The sequence below is a fragment of the Cyprinus carpio genome, unplaced genomic scaffold (assembly GCF_018340385.1).
Source record: "Cyprinus carpio isolate SPL01 unplaced genomic scaffold, ASM1834038v1 S000006646, whole genome shotgun sequence".
NCBI classification, from domain to species: Eukaryota; Metazoa; Chordata; class Actinopteri; order Cypriniformes; family Cyprinidae; genus Cyprinus; species Cyprinus carpio.
This window is the reverse complement of record NW_024879272.1, coordinates 156,784-180,950: the sequence shown is the minus strand read 5'-3', so window position 1 is coordinate 180,950 and position 24,167 is coordinate 156,784. Positions and strand designations below refer to the sequence as shown.

Below are 24,167 nucleotides of genomic sequence, written 5' to 3'. Positions count from 1 at the left end.
TTTACACTTTTCCACAGATCCCTTATCACTCTTTGAACTAACCTTGAAACTCTATCAAACCAACATTTAGTTTTTTCTCAAACCAACATTTAGTTTTTCTTAATTTTCCTTCTATATCGGTTGAGGAGAATGAAGAGGAGATTTTGTTCAGCGAATGGACCAAACTTTTCCTCTGGGACTGTGATGTTAACAAGTGGAAATCCTGTGGTGCAGGAGACATTAAGGTGCTTTTCCATCCTGTGAAGAAGCGCTACCGTGTGTTTATGTGTCAAGAGGGGGAAAGAAAGGTGCTTGTCAACCATTGCATTACCAGAACCACTCATTCTAAACCTGTGAGCACCAATGCAAACGCACTGTCCTGGACAGCTGAAGACTACTCAGGTAGAAACTGCAAAACCTCCACAGATTTGCATTTTGTTTGCCAGTTAATTTACTCATATTGTGCTCATATTTCCCACAGATGGAGATGCTTTAGTTAAGCAGTTTGCTGGCAAGTTTAAGACTCGGGATCTGGCAGATTCCTTCACAAAGGCCTTGACAAACTGTCAGTGATGCATATCAGAGGTTATGCAGCGACTGGAAAAGTAAAGCTGGTTCTGTCTAATAACTGTTTCAGGTCACAGAAAAAATGAATATTAATGTTAGAACATTGATAACATTGTGCAAGACAGAATGAGATTAGGTTTGAAGATAAGTGCTTTGAAATGCTAAAGTCATAAAAACGTTTTATTTGTATTAATAATGTAAACACTACTAACTGCAAAAAAAAATAAAAATAAAAAAAATAAAGCTTTCTTTTGTTTTTTTCAATAGAATGTAAAAAAAGGTGATGGAATCTTTGAATAAATATGTTTATAAACAGGTATTTTTGTAGCCTATTTCAAATATATATATATATACTACTGGGGTGAAGAATCACGCAAGACGACTTCAGTAAAGGCCCTGGAGGGTGAATTTATTGAGGTGAAAAGTGCCAGCGTGGCTGGCCAGTCACACACTGCCTTCTGGAAGAAAGGTAGAAGGGGTATTAGCATGGCATCTTCTGGAGATGCAGGAATTATATATTATATAAATTATAATAATAATAGTTTATTTATTACATTGGTATACACAATCATACCATTTTAAAAATGCAAACACGTCAGCACTGCAGGCCTACTGTATATTATACTAACGCTACAATATATACAGTAGGCCACTATCACTGCAAATTATATATTTAGTAATAAGCAATTGGCACGTCACAAGTTTTATTGACACAAACCATTCTCCACTGACATGCCACTTGAAAACAGCTGAACTGTCCGATTTTCACTGGCATGTGTCACAAGTTTTAGTGACACATGCCACTCTCCACTGACACTAACAGCTGAACTGTCCGATTTTCACTGGCATGTGTCACAAGTTTTAGTGACACATGCCACTCTCCACTGACACTATGCAATACCCTACCAGTGCTCACGTTGTACTGGGTGATCACGCAGACTACACATGTCTTCGTTACTACACACTTTATTTGTGAAAAAACGCTACGGTGCACGTCGTTAATACCGCATTAACACTTGTATCCATCGGCCTGTAATCCTTATCATATGGCTTTGATATTTTTACGTGCAACGTCGTTAGGTTAATTATAAATGTTTATGTATTTAATATTTTATATAGTAATATATTAATTATATATAAATTAAATGTAAATCAGTTTATAATTGTAAAGGGTTTTTTTTTTTTTATGGCCGAACTGTCTATGTAAAAAAAAAAAAACTAAAATTAAAAAACTAGTATTTAAGCAGGCTACTGGAAATAAACTTACAATGAAAATACACATTAAGGGGCATAAGACACATTTTAATCTCAATTGTTGTACAAATGAACTCCGCGATGTTTGACAGTAACATACTGTTAATTAATTCAGTATCGTTCTGCCGTTAAGTGTGTGTGTCACGCAATCTACATTATGCAGCGACACCCAGCGGCAGGTGTCAGTCACTACCGAAGGTGCGACACGCACCGGGGCCACTGACACATGACGCAGTCCACTGACACGTGTCACAGGTTTTACTGACACATGCCACTGAAAACCGGAAGTGTCACTAAGCATAGTGGCACGTGCCAATGGCTGTGCGTCAGATGTCATGTCACATAATGTTAAAACTGCTGCTGCTGGCCTGTCAAATGCACAAAAATGTTTGTAGGTTAAAAAGAGGAACTAATGTTTGATTGTTTTCCTCAGTCCTGTCTTGCAGGTTTTCATCAGTGACCTCGGTATGGAGGAATAGTTGTGGTTGATGTTTTTAATACTGAATTCCAAAAATGCTTAACACTTCAGTGGAGACATTTAGCAAAAAATGTATATGCAAATAAGGGGACACCAACTACATTTATATTAAAATTAAAGGGCATGACAAACATATATTAACTTAATTTAATGAAGACATTTTGGGGGCTTTCTTTATAACACAGGAGGAATTGTTGCTCTTCTCTGGAGGCCCCATCCTAGCTTAGTCTAAGCCCTGACTGTGAAACTAGTTAATATAATGTACACTTAGTCACTTAATCACTAGAGGCTCCAAACTTTGATGTTATCTTGCTTCTTCAGCCACAACATTATTGGCTCATTCCGTGTCAAATCAAATCTCCCTGGCTCAATTTTTTGATTTTGCTAAGATTTTTTCTGAAGAAAGATATACATGCATAGTAAAGAAAGCCAAAATATTAAATGTCATGAATTAATATTTACTGAATAATCCACTATTTTGTAGAGGGGGTAAAGAAAACTGCTAAAACTAAACCAGTTTGGGGTTGCCAGTGGTGGACTAGTTCACAGATAACAAGTCACCTTTATTTATTTAGCGCTTTTAACAATTCAGATTGTGTCACAGCAGCTTTACAATGTCAAAATAGATAAAAAGTGTGACAATAATGCAGAAGGACAATAGTAAACACTCAATTTTCAGTTAAAGGCATACGGGATACGGATATGGATACGGACTGGATCTGGGTGTCTGCAGTGACCAGTGACCATCTCTGGAACTGAACAACGTAGGGCCTTGAAAATGAAGACACCAAAAGAAAAGTTTATTAAGAACTAGAATCTCAAATCATATTGCGATATCTTTAACACTTCCTGAGTTATATTTGAGCAAACTTTAGAAAAAGAATTTATGACACGGGTAAGATTTATGACACATGTACTGTATGTTCAATGCAGCTGTTTTGACAGAAGGAAACGAAATATATTTCTAGTTTAAACATTATTTATTCTTCAGATCTTCTTTAAAAGAAAAGAAGTATCATCTTTAAGCAAAGTGATTAAACATTATTTATTCTTCAAAGGTTTTATGATGTTTAAGTATTGTGATTCGATTTTCTGTTGGAGTGATATTTATATTCCTTTTTCTTTGTGACTGAAAATGGCCATTTGTAAATATTATGGGTCATGCTTCCGGTCTCATTTGCTTCCAGCTATTTGCTGGTTTATTTTGCTTATTGGTGTTTTTTTGCATGTTATTTTAATTTGTTGTGTTTTTTATGAACACACTGGTTTGTAGTGCAAACCGTTCTTCCGTTTACTGCACGTTGTTATTCTTCTCGTTATTTCTCCACAGCGGCTAATGAACCTGGAAGTCTTGCCCATAGGCTTACTTCCACATTAAAGAATAAGGTGGATAGGGCCTTAAAAATGTAGATGCCAAAAGGAAAGTTTGTTAACACCCAATATCTAAAAGGGCATTATATGTATTTTTTTTGACTTCTTAAGTTAAAAACTTAAAAAGTGCTCCTTCCCCATTTTAAATGGTCACCATTGGCACAAAATTCAAAAAAGATTGCTAAAGTCAACAGATTTTACTAATAGAGGTAATCTTAAAAACTTAAAATTGGCCCCCCACACCCCCCCCCCCCCCCCACAAAATAGTGATTACTCAGTAAATATACATCTGTGACTTTTAATATTTTGGCTTTCATCATTATACATGTTTATCTTTCTACAGAAAAAAAAACATTAGCAAAATCAAAAGTTGAGTTGACACGGAATGACCTTATTGCAATTTTAAGCATTTTGCAATAGGCTGAGTATTGCAATAACATATTGTAGTATACTACATTGTTTATCCAACGCTATCTCACGACCAATTCGTACGTATTTTACGAGGTGGCTAATTCGTACGAATTTATACAATCTCACTCGTGCGATTTTATACAATTAGTCTAAACCCCAGTGTCGGGTAGGTTTAGGGGCGGGGCTAGGTGTAGGTCATTCGTACAAATTCATACGAATTGTGCAACTCGTAAAATACGTACGATTTGGCAAAAATCGTATGAATTTGTACAAGTGCGGTCGTAATAATGTAATAATAGCCTACATGTAACAATACAGACAGCCAGATACAGTAAACAGTCAGATACAGCATTAAACCATAACAGTTCAAGAAGAATATTATAATATTAGTTTAACAGATAGGTTTTGAGTTTAGACTTAAATTCGTGCAGTGTGGTTATTGACCGAAGACACAGGGGCAATGAGTTCCAAAGTTTAAGAGACATAACAGAGAAAGATCTCCCGCGAGATCTCGGAACACAAAGAAGCTCCCCTCCAGATGATCGAAGCAGACGAGAGGGAATATATGGAGCAAGTAGGTCAGAGAGATTAGTGGGGGCAAGACCGTGGAGTGACTTAAAATTAAGCAGAAGAACTTTCTAAGTGATACGAGAGGACACAGGTAGCCAGTGGAGGTTAAATAGAACAGAATGCCATGCCATGCTTAGCTCCTCAATTTGCCGGTGGAGTGCTTGGCCCCATAATTGCTGCTTGCAGCTATATTTTTAAGTATAATTGTTAAAAGTAAAAGTATAATTTCGTGCAGAGGTGTGAACTCAGAGTATACATGTGCTTGTGCATGCTAAATAAACTTTGAAGACTATGAACTCATCTCCTGTGTATACGTGTTTCATTCTCTTCCTTCGATCATGTCTGAGACTCTGGCAGACATTGATCACATTTAGTTTGTTGCAAGTGACATAAATTGAACAATTTTAGTCAGATTTATTTATGTCCTTTTTATTTTAATCAAATGTTTTTGTTTACGTATTTATCTAAACATTTATTTTAATCAAATTATTTTATTAAAGTTATACATTTACAGAATTGTATTTATTTATTGTGCTTATTTATTACTACAAATCATATTTATTTATAAATAAATATTAATAATTTATAATAATATTAATAAATATTAATCATTTGATATTATTTTATTTATTTAGTTGATTAAGGTTTCCTTTTTTTATTTTTTTTTATTTTTTTACAAACCCTAAACTTAAGCGGTGTGGAATACAGAAGCTGATATTAATGTTAGAGCAACGATATTAGTCACTGATATTATTATGCAGGATAGAATGAGAATAGAATCTATGATACTTCATTATTGGGTTGTGCTGACTTTTATTTTGACGCGCGAGCGCAGCGCGTTGACTTCCGGCGGCTGCGCGAGTGTTTACTGGAGACGAGCGGCGGCTGTTTTGAAAGAACATGAGTAACGAATCTGACTCTGATCTCGACGAAAGAATCGAAATATTGAAACAGAAATATTTACAGAGGAGGAAGCGGGTGAGTTTTCTCGTTCAGTGGTGTGTGTGTTTATCAGAATGTGTTCTTACAGATAGTGTTTATTCTGTCTGATGGAGAAATATATAACTCTTGTTTGAGTTTGTGGTTGATATTAGAGTCAAGTGTTCTTTCAGAGAGAATTTAGGGTATCTCGGTTTTGTCACTCTATAATTCAGGAAAATACTTAGACAGAAAACAATGTATTTTCACAGTTAGTGTGGAGTAAAATGTATATAATGAACAGATCCCTGTGTTAAACCTCGAGGATACAGACAGGAATAAAACTGAAGTGCTGCTGATTTATAACTCAGTGCAGGAGAAAAACATGTATTGTGTTGAACTCTACTGACACAAACAGATGAAGTGCTGTAAAAGAAACACTTAAATGTGTGTTCTCAATGTTTTCTTACACTAGTCTGAAAAACCGAAAAGCCCAGTCTCTCAAAGCTGACAGCTGTTGGTCTGCTCTTAAAGACTGACATCTACACAAGCAAACTATCAAGTGCACTACAAGAAACACTGTGTGTGTGCGTGTGTGTGTTGTGTCTGTGTGTGTGTGTGTGTCTGTGTGTGTGTGACTGTGTGGTGTGTGTGTTGTGTTTGTGTCTGTGTGTGTGTGTGTGTGTGTGTGTGTGTGTGTGTGTCACTGTCTCTGTGTGTGTGTGTGTTTTTTTTTTTTTTTTTTTTTTTGTGTCACTTGTTTGTGTGTGTGTGTGTGTCACTGTCTCTGTGTGTGTGTGTGTGTGTGTGTGTTGTGTTTGTGTGTGTATCTGTGTGTGTCTGTGTGTTTTGTGTGTGTGTGTGTCTGTGTGTGTGTGTGTGTCTGTGTGTGTGTGTGTGTGTGTGTGTGTGTGTGTGTGTGTGTGTCCCGCAGGCTCCAGACGTGTGGGCTGGTGATGGACACAGATCGGACCTGTGTGACGCTGCAGGGCTCCAGTTAATATTGTTATCATTGCTACTAGGCTGGTTTGAGCTGGTTTTTGCTGTTTTTAGCTAGTTTTAACTGTTTTTTTAGCTGGACTTTTTTCATGTACAATGTTAAATTAACTAACTCTAGCGCACTCTATTCTAATTCAATTCTTTAAAAAAAGTGTCCCTTTTAGACTTGCGCTCTATTCTTTTACTGCTAGTTTTTCTTAAAAACAACAACAAAAACTAACACTGTCTTTTCTAATCTTTTTGTATTCTATCTGTTGTCTTTTTATTTATCATACAATAAACAAAAGCAAAAAAGGCCTCTAACACTAGCTTGCTCTATTCTTTTTCTATTCTATCTGTTTTCTTTTTATTGATTATAGTATTTAAAAGCCCTTGCTACATGTACTGCGTTTAAGCTAACTGATCTTGTTATAGCACTTGTATATCATTGTTCTTTTGCTGATTTTGATTGCTTCCATTGTCCTCATTTGTAAGTAGCTTTGGATAAAAGCGTCTGCTAAATGACTAAATGTAAATCACGTTAAAAACATACTAACAGCATGCTAATCATGCTAATAATATGGTAACATAGCTAACAACATGTTAATAACATGTTAATTGTGCTAGTAACATTCTAATTGGGCTAGAAACCTGCTAGTATCTTGCTAATCATGCTACAAACATGCTAGTAGCATGCTAATCGTGCTAGCAACATACTAGCAAAATGTAATCGTGCTAGAAAAATTGCTAGCAACATGCCAATTGTGCTAGCAACATCCTAGCAACATGCTAATCGTGCTAGAAACATGTTAGTAACAGGATAATAATGATAGCAACATGTTAATCATTCTAGCAACGTGCTAATCGTGCTAGCAACATCATATCAACATGATAATGATAGCAACATGTTAATTGTGCTAGCAACATCCTAGCAACATGTTAATCATGCTAGAAACATGCTAGCAATAGATCATGTGCTAACAAAACATGCTAGAAACATGCTATTGCTATCGTGCTAGAAAACATGCTATAACATGGTAATAATGATACGCACAAATCATGTTAACAAACATGCTAATCACGTGCTAGAAACATGCTAGCGTTAGTAACATGCTAATAAACATGATAGTAACATGCTAATCGTGATAGCAACATGTTAGAAACATGCTGCTGATAGGTAATCATGCTAGAAACACGTTATCAACATGCTAATCATGCTACAAACATGTTAACAACATGCTAATCGTGCTAGAAACATGTTAATCATGCTAGCAAAATACTTGCTAGATGTTTGTTATTCTTGATACATGCATGGTAGCAAAATTGTTATTCGTTGTTGGAAAATTGTTGTTAAAATGGTAATATTGTTAGATAATTGTTGATAATTTTTAATCATGTTAACAACATGATAATTGTTATAAACATGCTAATCATGCTAGAAACATGCTAGTAACATGATAATAATGATAGCAACATGTTAATCATGCTAGCAACATGCTAATCATGCTAGAAACATGTTATCAACATGCTAATCATGCTACAAACATGTTAACAACATGCTAATCGTGCTAGAAACATGCTAGAAACATGCTAGTAACATGATTATAATGATATCAACATGGTAATCATGCTAGAAACATGCTAATCATGCTAGCAACATCCTAACAACATGGTAATCATGCTAGAAACATGTTATCAACATGTTAATCATGCTACAAACATGTTAACAACATGCTAATCGTGCTAGAAACACGTTAGTAACATGATAATAATGATAGCAACATGCTAATCGTGCTAGCAACATGCTAATCGTGCTAGCAACATCCTAGCAACATGTTTATCATGCTAGAAACATGTTAACAACATGGGAATCATGCTAAAAAACATGCTAACAACATGCTATTCATGCTAGAAACATCTTATCAACACGGTAATCATGCTACAATCATGTTAACAACATGCTAATCGTGCTAGAAACATGCTAGTAACATGTTAATCATGCTAGCAACATGCTAATCGTGCTAGCAACATCCTAGCAACATGTTAATCATGCTAGAAACATGTTAACAACATGGTAATCATGCTACAAACATGCTAACAACATGCTAATCTTGCTAGAAACATGCTAGTAACATGATAATAATGATAGCAACATGCTAATCATGCTAGAAACATGTTATCAACATGCTAATCATGCTACAAACATGCTAGCAACATGTTAATCGTGCTAGAAACATGCTAGTAACATGACGATAATGATAGCAACATGTTAATCGTGCTATCAACATGTTTATTGTGCTAGCAACATCCTAGCAACATGCTAATCGTGCTAGAAACATGCTAGTAACATGGTAATAATGATAGCAACATGCTAATCATGCTAGAAACATGATAGCAACATGCTAATCATGCTAGAAACACCCTAGCAACCACCCCAGGTACCCTAGCAATATGTTTTATACCTACCTGTTTTTCTGATAGACTGGATTGCCTTGAAAACAGTCATACTTTAATCCTTTAAAACTATTTTAAATTCCAGACTACTTCAAACTAAAAACCTTCAGACTGCAAACTTTAAAAGAAAAAACTATCTGGCTAGGCTTTTTCAAGCCAACTTAAAGTTTGTCTTCAAACTGTTCAATCTAGTTATTATTAATATTAATTGCAGTGAAGTCCCAGCTGTCTCGTTATGTTCCAGCAGAGCCGACATGGCTGAAGACGAGCCGAGTGATGAAGATGATCCTCCAGAAGAGACCAACGTGTTCTGCACAGAGACAGGTATCAGACGCGGATCAGACGGAGCTCACAGAGTCGTCTCACACTGATTCACAGTCGTTTGTGCCTCTCCAGACGTGACTTTACCCTCCGATCTGGATCTGGCCCGGTCGTCGAGTTCCTCAGCACTGAACAGCAGAGGGACAGGCATCGTGGATCAGAGCAGCAGCGGAGCAGCAGCAGTGCATGTGTATCAGGAGATGCTGCACATTTATGAGAAGCTGCAGGTCAGAGATTCTATTACACACACACACACACACACACACACACAGACACTCAGACACACACACACTCAGACACACACACACAGACACACACACACACAAACACATACACACACACACACACTCAGACACACACACACACACACACACACACACACAGATACTCACACAAACACACAGACACACACAAACACAAACACACACACACAGACACACACGTACACAAACGCACACACACACACACACACACACACACGTACACAAACACAGACACACACACACACACACACACACACGTACACACAAACACAAACACGCTACACACACACTCACAGACACACACACATTTGTACACGTACACTCACACACTCACACTCACAATCACACACACACACTCACAATCACACACACACACACACACACACACACTAGGGGTTGAATACCTGGTCGTGTGCTTAAAGCCTGTGCGGAGCAACTGGCTGAGGTCTTCACGGACATTTTCAGTCTGTCCCTGGTCCAGGCAACTGTCCCCACTAGTTTCAAAACCTCCACCATTGTGCCAGTACTGAAGCACTCCACTGACTCGGTCCCTAACGACTTCCGTCCCCTCGCACTCAACCCCATCATTGCCAAGTGCTTTGAGAAAAATCCTGTCTCCCTGCTACACTAGACCCATTCCAATTTGCCTATCACTGCAATAGGTCAACAGAGGACGCCATCTCAACGGCACTTCACTCTGCCCTCACCCACCTGGACAGTCAAAACACACATGTGAGAATGCAGTTCATTGATTTCAGTTCTACATTTAATACTGTAATCCCTCCCAAGCTGATCTCCAAGCTCAGCCAGCTTGGAATCAACACATCCCTCTGCAACTGGATTCTAGATTTTCTGACTAGCAGACCTCAGTCTGTTAAATTAGATAACCTCTCCTCCTCCATCATCACCCTGAACACCGGCGTGCCACAGGGCTGCGTACTGAGCCCTCTCCTGTACTCCCTTTTCACCCATGACTGTGTTCCTGTTTATGGCCCCAACACCATAATCAAATTTGCAGATGACACCACAGTGGTAGGTCTGATCAAAGATGATGATGAGTCAGCCTACAGGGATGAGGTGCAGCAGCTGGCTGTGTGGTGTGCCACCAACAATCTAGAACTAAACACCCAGAAGACAAAGGAGATCATTGTGGACTTCAGGCGGACTAGGAGTCATGCGCACACACCCATCTACATAAAAGGAGCTGTAGTGGAGCGTGTGTCGAGTTTCAAGTTCCTTGGCATCCATATCTCTGATGACCTCACCTGGTCCCTAAACACCTCCACCCTGGTCAAAAAGGCACAGCAGCGCCTTTACTTCTTACGGAGCCTTAAGAAAGTTCACCTGAATCCCCAGGATCCTTGTGGAATTCTACCGCTGTACCATTGAGAGCATACTCACAAACTGCATCTCAGTGTGGTACAGCAATTGCTCCGCATCTGACCGCAAAGCACTCCAGCAGGTAGTGAAAACTGCTCAACGGATCACTGGCACCCAGTTAACTACCACTGAGAACATTTATCACAAGTGCTGCCTGGGCGTGATGCGTGACGTACGAGCTACTGTCTGTAGCCTATGTGTGTGCGTTACAGTGCAGCAGCGCATTATATTAGAACAGTGATTAACTTACCTGTACAATACGTGGTTTAAAACGTGTATTCTCCCATTCAGTTTCCAGCATCCAGTAATATAATCACACATGTCTTGCAGAGCGATTTCGGAGTATGTATTTATTTGTATGTTTAGCTGTTTGGAAATGGAGCGTAAATGTGGAAATCCTTAAAAAGATTTATTATGGCGCCCTTATAGGACCAGCGACTAGTCGACGTCAAGCTTAAAGCGTCATGGCAGAGCACTGAATCGACTAATCGATTAGTCAGTGCAACCCCTAACACACACACACTCACACACACACACACACACACACACACACACACACACACACACACACACATATACAAACATAATAAAAGTAAAACTAAGCTGCAGAAGTAGAAATATAGACTATGTACATCTGTGTGTGCAATATTGACTGTGTGTAAAACAGTAGTACAGTAACGTAGCAAATTGAGTGCAACTACATGATACTAATAACATCAAGAAATGTGCAAATTGAGCTGTAGGATTTCAGTCCAACTATAGATGAGACTAGTCTGTGTCCACTGGCTACCCGTTTAACACTTGGTTTCACAGACCGGGCTTAAGCCTAGTCCCAGAGTCTAGTAAGTCTGAGCTGTTTCAGCTGAAAGAAACTTGCACCGATTGATCTTAAAACATATCAGTGACATTGTTTTGTCTCAAGAGGGACACCGGTAATGTTTTTTTTCCTAAGGCACGTTTATACACATTACCTAAATGTCCTAATTAATCTATGGCCTAATCCTGGCTTAGTTTTAGCCCAGAGGTAAAGGTCTGATAATGTTATGTTATATAAATCAGGGAATGAAGCAGGGATGAAACCTTCAAAATATAGACAGAAAAAAAAAACATCTCAAATCTCAAAACTGAGTAATGCTTGAAAAATCAATGGCTTTTTTCAATGAGTTTCTTGCCTTATAATAAAAAGTGTGTGTGTGTCTGTGTGTGTGTGTCTCTCTCTCTCTGTGTGTGTGTATGTGTGAGTGTCTCTCTCTCTCTCTCTGTGTGTGTGTGTGTCTCTCTCTCTCTCTGTGTGTGTGTGTGTGGTGTGTGTGTGTGTGTGTGTGTGTGTGTGTATGTGTCTCTCTCTCTCTCTCTCTGTGTGTGTGTCTCTCTCTCTCTCTCTGTGTGTGTGTGTGTGTCTCTCTCTCTCTCTGTGTGTGTGTGTGTGTGTGTGTCTCTCTCTCTGTGTGTGTGTGTGTGTGTGTGTGTGTGAGTGTCTTTCTCTCTCTCTCTGTGTGTGTGTGTGTCTCTCTCTCTCTCTGTGTGTGTGTGTGTCTGTGTGTGTGTCTCTCTGGCTCTCTCGTCTCTCTCAGCATCTCTCTCTCTCGGCGCAGGTGTGTGAGCGAGAGCGTGACCTCTCTCTCATCTCTCTCTCTCTCTGTGTGTGTGTGTGTGCAGTCTCTCAGCGCTCTCGCTCACTCTCTCCGAGTGAGTGTGTCAGCTGCGGAGCGTCGCGTCCAGAGGTGTGGGCAGGTCTGCATCTGTGTGAGCGAGAGCATGACCTGCAGCAGCGCCTGAGACAGTGTGCAGCAGCGCAGCGCACACAGACACTCCGAGTCGAGCTGCAGCTGCTGAGACGCGCGTCCGCATCTACAGCATCAAACACACTGAGGGGGGTGCTGAGTCTAGTGCAGGTTTTATGGGAGGTGTGCAGAATGTGCTGCTGGTATGCGTCAGGTATCTGAGGAGCATCTCCTTTTATCTGTGTTTATATCTAATTTAAATGGATTCTGCTGGTTTTTAATCATGTTAATACAAATTATAATATTAGAGTTTTGAGTATAAATGGGCTTAATTATCTTCTATTTTAAGTTTTAGTGACTCAAACATGGTGAAGAAAATCGACAAAGAAGTTGACAAGGCATTAAACAACAACAACCACGTTGAATTATTAAACAAATAAATGAATGAAAAAAATTCATGCCAAATATGTTTTTTCCTACAGCAATATCAGCAGGAGAAAAGTGATCTGGAAACAGCTCTGAAGCAGAAAACCAAAGAGAATAAGAGAATGAAGGCCAGTTTTGATTCCATGAAGGAATTAAATGATTCTATGAAGAAACAGGTGAGAAATCTGACATCATGTTATGTGTTTTTTATATATATACAGTGCCTTGCGAAAGTATTCATACCCTTTCATTTAATTCACGTTTTGTTATGTTGCAGCCTTAAGTTAAATTGCTTTAAATGACATTTTTCCACATCGATCTACACTCCATACACCATAATGACAAAGCAAAAACAAAACTGTAACAACTGAAATAAGTGCATTGCATAAGTATTCAAACCCTTAACTGAAGCACCTTTACAGCCTCAAGTCTTTTTGGGTATGATGCGACAAGATTTGCTTAATATACAAGTGTGTGTGTGTGTGTGTGTGTAATATAACTTAAACTGTCTGACATACAGTTCTGAATAACAAGCTCTTTCTCGTCTCATGCTGTGGTGTAAATCTGGACTCGTCTCACTGTGTGTACTGTAAATAGCTCTCAGCAGTGATGATGTTACAGTGAGACTCGTCTGTTTCTGTGTGTGATGATGAGTAACGAGAGTTCGTTTGCGCAGCTTAACGAGGTCAGTGAGCAGAACAGGAAGTTGGAATGTCAGTCGCGGAAAGTTCAAGCTCGACTGGAGAACCTGCAGGTACGAGACAAGCACTGCGTTTCTACAATTACTACTGACCAACCAAAAGATTGGAACAATTTAGAGTCTAAAATGTTTCGGAAAGTCATCTCTTCTGTTCACGCAGGCTGTATTTTTATGATCAAAAATACACTAAAAATGTGAAATATTATTAGAATGTAAAACAGCTGTTTTCTGTGTGAATCTCTGTTAAAGTGTAATTTATTTCTGTGATGCGCAGCTGTATTTTCAGCATCGTTACTCCAGTCTTCAGTGTCACATGATCTTCAGAAATCATTCTAATATGATGATTTGCTGCTCAAGAAACATTTCTGATTATTATCAATGTTGAAAACAGTTGTGCTGCACAATATTTTTGTGGAAACTGTCATACATTATCATGCAAAATTTGGGGTAAGATTAAAAAAAAAAACTTTTATTCATCAGTGATGCAGTAAATTGATCAAAAGTGACAGTAAAGTACAAACGATTTCTATTTCAAATAAATGCTGTTCTTCTGAGCTTTCTGTTCATCTGTGAATCCTGAAAAATAAAATGTATCACGGTTTCCACAAAAATATTGTGCAGCACAACTGTTTTCAACATTGATAATAATCAGAGATGTTTCTTGAGCAGCAAATCATCATATTAGAATGATTTCTGAAGATCATGTGACACTGAAGACTGGAGTAATGATGCTGAAAATACAGCTGCACATCACAGAAATACATTACAGTTCAACAGAGATTCACACAGAAAACAGCTGTTTTACATTCTAATAATATTTCATAATTTCTACAGTGTTTTTGATCAAATAAATGCAGCCTTGGTGAGCAGAAGAGACTCCTTTGTTAAACATTAAAATGTTAATGATTCCAGACAGTGGTGTAAATATTCAGGACAAGTGAACTCTGTTGTGTGTTTGTGTTGGCACAGAGAAAGTATGAGTGCTTCACGACACACAGGAGCCGAGAGACAGCTGTTCCTAAAGCACACGACCCCAAACCCAGCAAACCTGAGAAACCTGCATCAAATAAAGCAGCAGGAAAGGTAATGTGTGTGTGGTTTAATGAGCGAGTGAGCGTTGATGAAGCCGTTTACACCGCGATCCTGTGATTGCAGGAGTTCTGTTCATTATAGAGCATGCTGGGAACTCCAGTGAGGGACAGTGTAAAGTTACTTTTAAAAGTAATGCGTTACAATATTGTGTTACTCCCTAAAAATGTAACTAATTATGTTACTTAGTTACTTTTTGTGGAAAGTAATGCGTTACGTTAATTTGTAAATCTGGATGGGGCTTGCTTGCTTGTTTTTGATATAAAAAGTTCTTCTGTTACAAATGTAAACGCACTTTCATAACAGAAGTGAAGTGAGTGCGCCGCAGGCTGAAGGAGATGTAGATTCACGTCTGTACAGTAGAGGATGCAGCATGAAGAATATGACATCTTAGCAATAACTAAACAGAAACACAGATGTGTAATTTTTGCTGGTTAGTGTGATTAAAATAGATCATCGAAGGTCAGCAGCAAAGACATTGGTTAATAATATGGGATTAAATACATAAATGACATTTGACTTGTTTCAACATATTTATTTATTGCAGGTTTACATTTGAATGTTTTTATTGATTTTGAGGAACACTGAATCTGTTTTTGTACGGAGCCCTTAAAGGGACATGATGGTGGAAAAAACTTGGGGTGGGAGGAAAAAATATTTATCTTTTATCTGCTTTTCTGTGCCTAATATAGCCTAGACTGTAAACAGATTTGGTATTTTTAATCTTCATTCATTAGGCTACCTTAAGCACTTCTATGGGGGAGAAAAAAATTAGATTCCGGGATATATTCTGCTTTATTAATAGTAATATTATTAATAAGGTTATTGATATTAGCATAATTATTTTATCAGTATTTATTATTGAGTAAACACATGTTCATATTTAGTCTAGATCTACAGTGAGATCATGTTCACACACAACGCTCTGCACTTACTCCTGATTACTGTTACCATGGCAACACCAGAGCTGTCACTCAACACATGGAAACAAAGTAACTGCTGTTACTTATTTCAGAAAGTGAGTGATGAGCTGCTGTGCTGTGTTTGTGATCAGGCCGCTGCACACGGGCCGTCGCCGAGGCTGCTGGCGCTGCTGCTGGATTGGCTGGTGGACGGTCAGCTGATGGAGGTCAGAGACGGGCCGAGGCCTTCGCCGCAGGAGAGATGCGCCAGGGTCTGTCACGGGGGTTTTCTTATGAACCAACACTGAGATTGCTGTGAAATGTTGACGGGATTCATTAAAACACATCTAGATCACACTTCACAGGCTAAAGATGAAGCCAAACCGTTGATTTCCTTCCATCATGACATTTATGTTCATGTTAATGAAACACATTTCCTCTATTCTCATCTCTGTGATGTGGAAACACCTCGTTCTCGTTACTGTAAGGAGTCCAGATGTTTCTCTCGAGTTTGTTTTGTTTGTCTAATGAGATCCAGCACTGATTCATTAGACTCGTTAGATTAACGGCTGTAATCGGACACGTTTCTGAGGGATATAACGTTCGCGGGGATTGATTTTACTCATTGGGATTTGATTGCTAGTTATTTTTTCCAGCCACATATAAGCAGAAAAATAACTTCATGAAGGATTAAGAAAACAAACTTTTTTTTTAAGACAAAGTAAATCGAGCCAATTCTGAGTTCATGGCTTTTGCTGCATGTTCTTAAACTATTAAAAAAAATATATATATTTTTTTTTGTAATTTTTTTTTTTTTTTTTTACATTTCAGTTAATTTTTTTTTTTTTTTTTACATTTCAGTCTGCACAATTTAAAATTACATATGTATATTATTTTGGTACTCACAGTTGTGTATTGAATGGTTGAAGTGTGGTGATTGTGGTGATCGTGCTGCTGTCAGAGGAGTTTGTGTTGAAGTGTGGTGATTGTGGTGTGGTCAGGTTCTGCCGATGCTGGTGGAGCAGCTTCATGGAGCATCCGCTGCTGCTGCTGCGATGGAGCCGTCTGCGTCTCTGCTGCTGCCGTCTCTGCTGCGCTGCATCTACTGCTGTCTGCTGCGTCTGGAGCACAGCTCGCAGGCAAGGCTTCACGTTTCATCTAACAGGACAATAAACATAAACTCTCTCAAGAGCAGCCAGAGACGTCTCCACAGTTCTTCTGGACTGAGTCTGTCTCAGTTTCTTCATGTCAGACTGATGATGATCAGATCACATCACATCTCTGTGTGCAGCACAAACATCTCACTGCATTATTAACATTAATGACCAAATGAATCTTTGGAAATGTAAACTGATATTTCCTTCTGACACACTACAGCAGAAGATAGAAATAACTGACTTAAAGCCATTTTTAGCTGCTGATAATACTAGTGTTCTGATCATTTTGGCCACTGCATAGCAATCCTGAACTTAGACGATATCTAAACCAGCTCTAGTTTACTGTATTTTCCTCGACCTCATTTAAATGTCGTCTTTTCAGCCTTCTGTAACTAGATTCTGAATGGGTCGTGAAGTTCAGAAGTCTAACTGAAAGTCTCGATCTTTGCATTGAAATCGTCTGATAATCATTTTTTAAAGAATGTATCAGTCACTCAGTGTGTAGATTTAAGGACACGGTGTAAGGTGATCAAAAATATTTAAAAATGCCTCAAAGTAACTACACACGAGCATGTAGAGCAGAGATCTTTAAAAGAAGTCCGTGTGGAGCATGCATCTTCTCATCTTTGCCTCTGTGTTGATGTGCCAGCTGTGTTTGATTCGGTGAGATGTCGTCGTCTCTCTCTCTCTCCTCCAGCATGCTGTGCTGACCTCCACGCTGAGGAGGCTGGGTGAGGAGGTGTCTCGAGGATCACGCGTCGCTCCGCTCTTCAAGAGCTCCTGTCTCCACACACGCTTCCTGTGCAGCCTCATCATCATCAAGACCATCAGTCAAGGTCCGTCTGATCTACAACACCAGCCTTTCTCTGCTCTGTAGTAATGATCAGATCAGGTTTGGTCGATGATCTCATCTTACATCAAAAGTAAGAAACTAATCAGCATTGAAACACACCTGGGGTCTTTATAAATGAGTGATTTCACAGCTTGTGCAGCAGGTGGCAGTGTTGTTGTTTCTGACACCAGCTCCCAAAGTCATAGAAATGAACATCAGTCTAATCTCTGTTATATTAAAGGAACATTCACCCACTAATGAACCTTAACTGTGAGTTTGTTTCTTCATCAGATTTGTAGAAATGTAGCACTGCATCAGTGTCTCATCAATGGATGCTCTGCAGTGAATGGGTGCCGTCAGAATGAGAGTCCAAACAGCTGATAAAAAACATCACAATAATACACAAGTAATCCACGGCACTCCAGTCCATCAGTTAACATCTGGAGAAGACAAAAGGTGAAACACATCCAGCATTAAGATGTTTTAAACTCAAATACATAGAGTCTATAATCCATAATAACACTTCCTCCAGTGAAAAAGTGTTCTGTGTGTGAATCAGGAGAGAAATCTGCACAGATCAAGCAACGTTTAAACAGCGTGTGTCTGGATTTTGATGTGAGACACAACAGGAGATGCACTTTTTCACTGGAGGAAGTTTTATTATGGATTATAGACTCTATGTATTTGAGTTAAAAGCGTCTTAATGCTGGATATGTTTCATCTTTTTGTCTTCTCCAGATGTTCACTGATGGACTGGAGTGCTGTGGATTACTTGTGGATTATTGTGATGTTTTTATCAGCTGTTTGGACTCTCATTCTGACGGCACCCATTCACTGCAGAGCATCCATTGATGAGACACTGATGCAGTGCTACATTTCTACAAACCTGATGAAGAAACAAACTCATCCTGATCTCAGATGAACCGAGGGTGAGCACATTTTCAGGAAATCTTCATTTGTAAATAAACTATTCCTGTAATCATGACTCACTGCTGTTATTAATATTAATATGAATCTGTTAGTGTCAGTGAACAGATGAAAGCTCCAGATGTGTGTCATGGAGCAGCTGGCCGTCTCTGCTCTCTTTATCACTCACGGGGCTTTTAGAAGCTGAGCGTATCTGACGTGACCGTGAGAACAACACACACTAATAAACACAGCTCGCCCACAGTGCCTTCTGGGAACTGCAGCTCTCTTAATATGTTGTAATATTAATCAGTGACTCTCAGCTGGTTTTGCTTCGGGACATTGAACATTAAGTGCTGACCACCAATACAGTTTATCATACAAAAGTACATTGCATTTATGCATGATTAAACGTGTCCCTGCAGCACAGAAGCAGTCATCAGCAGCACAGGTATATTTGTAGCAATAGACAACAATACATTGTATGAGTCACAATTATACATTTCTCTTTTATGACAAAAATCATTAGAATATTAAGTAAAGATCATGTTCCGTGAAGATATTTAGTAAATTTCCTACTGTAAATATATCAAATCTTAATTTTTGATTAGTAATATGCATTGCTAAGAACTTCATTTGAACAACTTTAAAGATGATTTTCTCAATATTTAGATTTTTTTTGCTCCCTCAGATTCCAGATTTTCAAATAGTTGTATCTCAGACAAATATTGTCCTCCTAACAAAACCATACAAAAAATCATCTAAATCATCATTCAGCTCTCAGATGATGCATGAATCTCAGTTTCACCGATCTGACCCTCATGACTGGTTCAGTGCTCCGGGGTCTCAGATGTGTGTTATTATTCTGAGGCAGTCGAGCTGAACGGTTTCATCAGTGATGTTTTGATGTAAATGGTTTCTTCTTCTGGACGTTCAGTGGACGTTCTGGCTCAGGCTGTGGAGGTTCTGTCCGGTGCGGTTCGTACCGATGAAGGACAGGCTCTGTTCCTGGAGTACCAGGCTCTGCCGGCGGTTCTGGCTCTGCTGAGATCTGGCAGTCCTGGTCTGCTGGCTCCGTCTGTGGATGTCCTGCTGCAGATGAGCGCAGAATCACGTGAGAAACTCTTTATTTAATGAGTGGTCAGATGATATTGTGTGATGTCCACTAAACTGACCTCATGGTCATCCAAATATATAAAAGACAGCTATATGTTTTCATAGTGATAAAATTCTTACAAATTATTACTGCAAAAATCATAGTTATAAAAATTCATAATATTTATTTATATTTTTAAATTTTTTTAAAATTTTTAGTAATTAATAATTATATTATTTTTTTTTTATCAGTGAATTTATTTTAATAATTTTTTTTTTAAATTTATTTAAATCATGTGTATTGTTTTTTAAAAATCATGCTTCATTCATTTTCTATTCATATTAAATGTATTTCTTTGTTAAATATTTTTAGGTATTCAAATGTTTTTACTTAGATATTTAATTATTTATTTAAAATTAAATTGTTTTAAACTTTTTATTTATTTAAATCACATTTGTGTTTATTTTAATCTGTTTGTTGTAAATATGAATTTATTACTTGTTGAAATCAAATTTGATTGATTTATCAATTTATTTCAATTATATTTATTTAACCATTTTTATTTATTTTATTTAAACATCTGTTTATTTAAATCTAATTTTATTTAATTTTTATTAAATACATTCTTTACTCAGATTAGTAATTTTACTTATTAAATCAAATTTGATTTGTTTATTCATTTGTATTCATTTATTTTAATCATATGTTTTTATGTATTTATTTAATTCAAATTAATTCATTTAATGGTTTTTTTTTATTATTATTTTAATCTTTTTTTTGTCAGATTTTTCTAGTTAAACTTTTTATCATTTTATTATTATTTTTTATTTTTTCCTCATTTTTCAAACCTTTCCATGCACCTTATTATGGACCCCAGACCCTGTTCTGAAAGAGTTCAGACGGTTTACGGTGTTTGTGGTTTAATAATGGCTTTAATTAAATTCCCATCACAGTGTAGTGCGCTGTGCACGTATCGAATGTGTTTGGATGTAGTTGTTAGTCTGTGGTGAGAACACTCGTGAGTCGTTAAAGCGAGCGTGTTAACGAGGCGGGCAGGACACTGAGCAGACGCGAGGAGAGCCGGACGGCTAATTAGCAGCTTTACAGCAGAGTGAGTGTGTGAGCGTGTGAAGGCTGGAGCGCGAGGTCGTGTCTGAGGGTCAGCGGCGCTCGTCTGCTCTCGTCTGCTCTAATGCGCTCCAGGTGTCCACGATCAGCTCCATCGCAGTCAAAGACTTTAACAGACGGCCTTGAACTTCCCCGAGCTGAGGCTCATTCTCTGTCAGGATTCTTTCAAACAGTATGTATTGTGAAAGTTGAAGTTCAGCCGTTACGTTTGAGTCAATTATTTTGTAATAATGTTTAACATGCAGGTTGTAGCTGGTTTCCTCATCATTCTGTTATCATTTACGCTCCATCAGTCTTACTTTCTTCCTAAAGATGTATGACTTTTCTTTCTTTTGAAAGTGTATCAGCCTTTAATCTCAGTTTTAATCTATTTATTTTAGTCAAATTGAGTAATTTATTACTTAAGTATTCATTTTTATTTATTTTAATCAAATTTGTTTTTAATATTTTTTATTATTCAATTTTTGTTATTCTTATTTAAATGGTATTTATCATAATCTATTTATTTAAATAAAATGTATTAATTTATTATTTACTTAAATCAGCTTTATTCATTGTAATTCATAAAATATTTAAATAATTATAATTTTTTAAAATTTTTATACATATTTATTTAAAACATTTATTTTTAAGCCACATTTTATTTATTTAATGATGTATTTTTATTAATGTATTTATTTCAGTCATATTTATTAAATCATTATTTCATTTATTTTATTTAACTCTTAATTTAAATCTAATTTTATTCATTTAATTTTTTATTTATTTAATATAAATCTATAAATGTATTTATTTAAATAAAATTTGATTTATTCATTTTTGTATTTATTTGTTCAGTGTTTATCCAGCGCAATATTTGTATAATTATAATATTCATTGTAATAATTCATATTACAATTAATTTAGCAGTAATATTAATGTTCTTGTTTTACAGTAGAAATAATGTCTATCTTGTTAATTTAGTTTTTCTTGCCTAACGAAAAAGAATAGATATAGTAAGTGAATCTGCTGTAGAAATGTTCAGCTCCTCAGTCTCCTCAACATTTACTTTTAGGCATCGAGCAGACACTTTTATCCAAAGCGACTTATAAATGTATATTATATATGAATGTGACATTATTATGATGTTTTCAGTGAAGGCTGTTTCTGTCTCGGTGCTGGATGTTTGTGTCTCTCAAGACCAGAGCGCAGAGAAGAAGAGTGTTCTTGCTGAAAGCAGATGTAATGGTGGCCGCACCATCTGCATGTGTTTCTGAGCAGAGTTTGAGGCTCACGATTTAAAGCCACAGATCCCCTGAAGATGGTGTTCTGGCTCTGACTCTCAGACTAACGCTCCTCTGTCCAGCAGGGACGCTGTCGGCGTTCCTGGATCAGTGCAGCTTGGAGGACTTCTTCCGCTGCGCCTCGCTGTTCCTGCGTAACCCCCGTCTGGAGCCGCCGCTGCTGGAGAAGATGCTCATGCTGCTGCAGAAGCTCTCCGGCATCCGGTCAGTCCCTCGCACTCATCACGTGTGAGGATCATTCTTTACTTATCAGAATCTGCTAATATGTTTTTCTGTTTGGCCCGCTTTCAGTATGAATTAAACAGTTGTGTACTGCTCACAACACCCTATTTTGGGTAAAACTAGGAAAGATAATACTTTTCTCTAAAAAAACAGGATTCCCTAAATTATCGTCATTGACATCATTATCGCAGTAAATATCAGAAATTATCGTGATACATTTTTAACCCCATATCGCCCATCCCTAGTTCACGGTGTGTGTGTGTGTGTGTGTTCACTGCTCCGGGTGTGTGTTCACGGTGTGTGTGTGCACTTGGATGGGTTAAATGCAGAGCACCAATTCCGAGTATGGGTTACCACACTTGTCACAACTTTCAGTTTCATATATATATGGTATGATTTGTAGGGGGGATGGGGGGTAGGGGGGTTTCCCCCTTCTGGTCTAAGTATCCCTGCTTCTGCTGAATTATTTAAAAAAAAAATCCGTGGGTGATGCTACTCCATCATTCACCAGCAGAGCATATAAAATACCAAAAATAAAATACTTTTTTAAAACATCAGTAAAATACTGCAACATGACAATACAAACAACAATAAAATTAACAATAAACCCCCCCCAGTTTGTTCACAGATCGCACTATATATATATACAATAAATTGTCCCTTATGAGTGGTTTTGTGCTCCAGGGTCACAGATATGTGGGTTGTGTGTGTGTGTGTGTGTGTCTGTGTACATATATGTGACCCTGGAGCACAAAACCAGTCGTAAGGGTCAATTTATTGGAAGTGCTGAATAATAATCTCTCCATTGATGTGTGGTTTGTTAGGAGGACAATATTTGTCTGAGATACAACTATTTGAAAATCTGGAATCTGAGGGAGCAAAAAAAGTCTAAATATTGAGAAAATCATCTTTAAAGTTGTTCAAATGAAGTTCTTAGCAATGCATATTACTAATCAAATAATTAAGTTTTGATATATTTACTGTAGGATATTTACTAAATATCTTCATGGAACATGATCTTTACTTAATATCCTAATGATTTTTGTCATAAAAGAGAAATGTATAATTGTGACTCATACAATGTATTGTTGTCTATTGCTACAAATATACCTGTGCTACTGATGACTGCTTCTGTGCTGCAGGGTCACATGTTTATTTGTGTGTCTGCTTTATATCAGGCACCTGCTCTGTCAGAAACTCACTATCAGTCGAACACTAATTCTCTGGTTTGTCTGCAGGAAGAACAAGCGTCTGTTCGAAGCGTCGTCGCTGCATTTGCTGCTGCAGGAGATGCACAGGACCAGCGACCGCAGTCAAGCCTTCATCAGCATGAACCTCAGCTCCATCCTGCTCAATCTGGGCATGCTCACACGCTCCTGACACACTAAACACTTCATTACATACACGCATCTCCAGTCACTCGTGTTCAGGTGGGAGTTTCTTTCTTCAGATGATTTGCAGAAGGTCTCAGCTGCGATCACACAAAACTATCAGCTTACACTGATGCTGTTACGATACTTTGATTTTGACATTTGGAGTTTAGCAGTATAAACCATCAGAGAAGAGCCTTTTGTTTCACAGAAGAAAGAAAATAACACAGGGTCGGAGCATAAATCATTTCTTGAAACATTTGTAGGATAGTGAGGTTTTATTTTTTTGTATACATTGAAATAATGAATTTTGATGTTTTATACTGTATACAACAACTTAATAAATTTTATTTAATTAAATTGCCTCTAATTAGTGGTGTGCCTGGTT

General features: G+C 37.8%; 1 protein-coding gene across 4 annotated transcripts; it reads left to right on the top strand.

Annotated features, from left to right (window-relative positions):
• The first annotated feature begins 8,772 nt into the window (after positions 1-8,772).
• LOC109074053 (coiled-coil domain-containing protein 138) lies at positions 8,773-24,167 on the top strand. Of its 4 annotated transcripts, none has more exons than XM_042755188.1 (11): positions 8,773-9,304; positions 9,359-9,528; positions 13,151-13,270; positions 13,771-13,848; positions 14,764-14,877; positions 15,938-16,057; positions 16,787-16,924; positions 17,640-17,778; positions 19,618-19,794; positions 22,250-22,415; positions 23,648-24,167. In XM_042755188.1, exons 1-11 carry the CDS (start codon positions 9,235-9,237, stop codon positions 23,787-23,789), a joined length of 1,434 nt encoding a protein of 477 aa, XP_042611122.1. In that variant the 5' UTR covers positions 8,773-9,234; the 3' UTR covers positions 23,790-24,167. The 4 variants fall into 4 exon arrangements, with proteins under 4 accessions (XP_042611122.1, XP_042611124.1, XP_042611123.1 ...); XM_042755190.1 differs by having other exon boundaries at positions 9,172-9,304; positions 9,377-9,528; positions 23,648-24,166; XM_042755189.1 differs by having other exon boundaries at positions 9,174-9,304; positions 22,253-22,415; positions 23,648-24,166.

Excerpts from the sequence above, each read along its gene's own strand:
- LOC109074053 (XM_042755188.1), top strand. The coding sequence starts at position 9,235 with ATGGCTGAAGACGAGCCGAGTGATGAAGATGATCCTCCAGAAGAGACC. Across the intron at positions 16,058-16,786 it reads CGCAGGAGAGATGCGCCAGG|GTTCTGCCGATGCTGGTGGA; the intron begins GTCTGTCACGGG and ends TGGTGTGGTCAG. Across the intron at positions 22,416-23,647 it reads GTCCCTCGCACTCATCACGT|GAAGAACAAGCGTCTGTTCG; the intron begins GTGAGGATCATT and ends GTTTGTCTGCAG.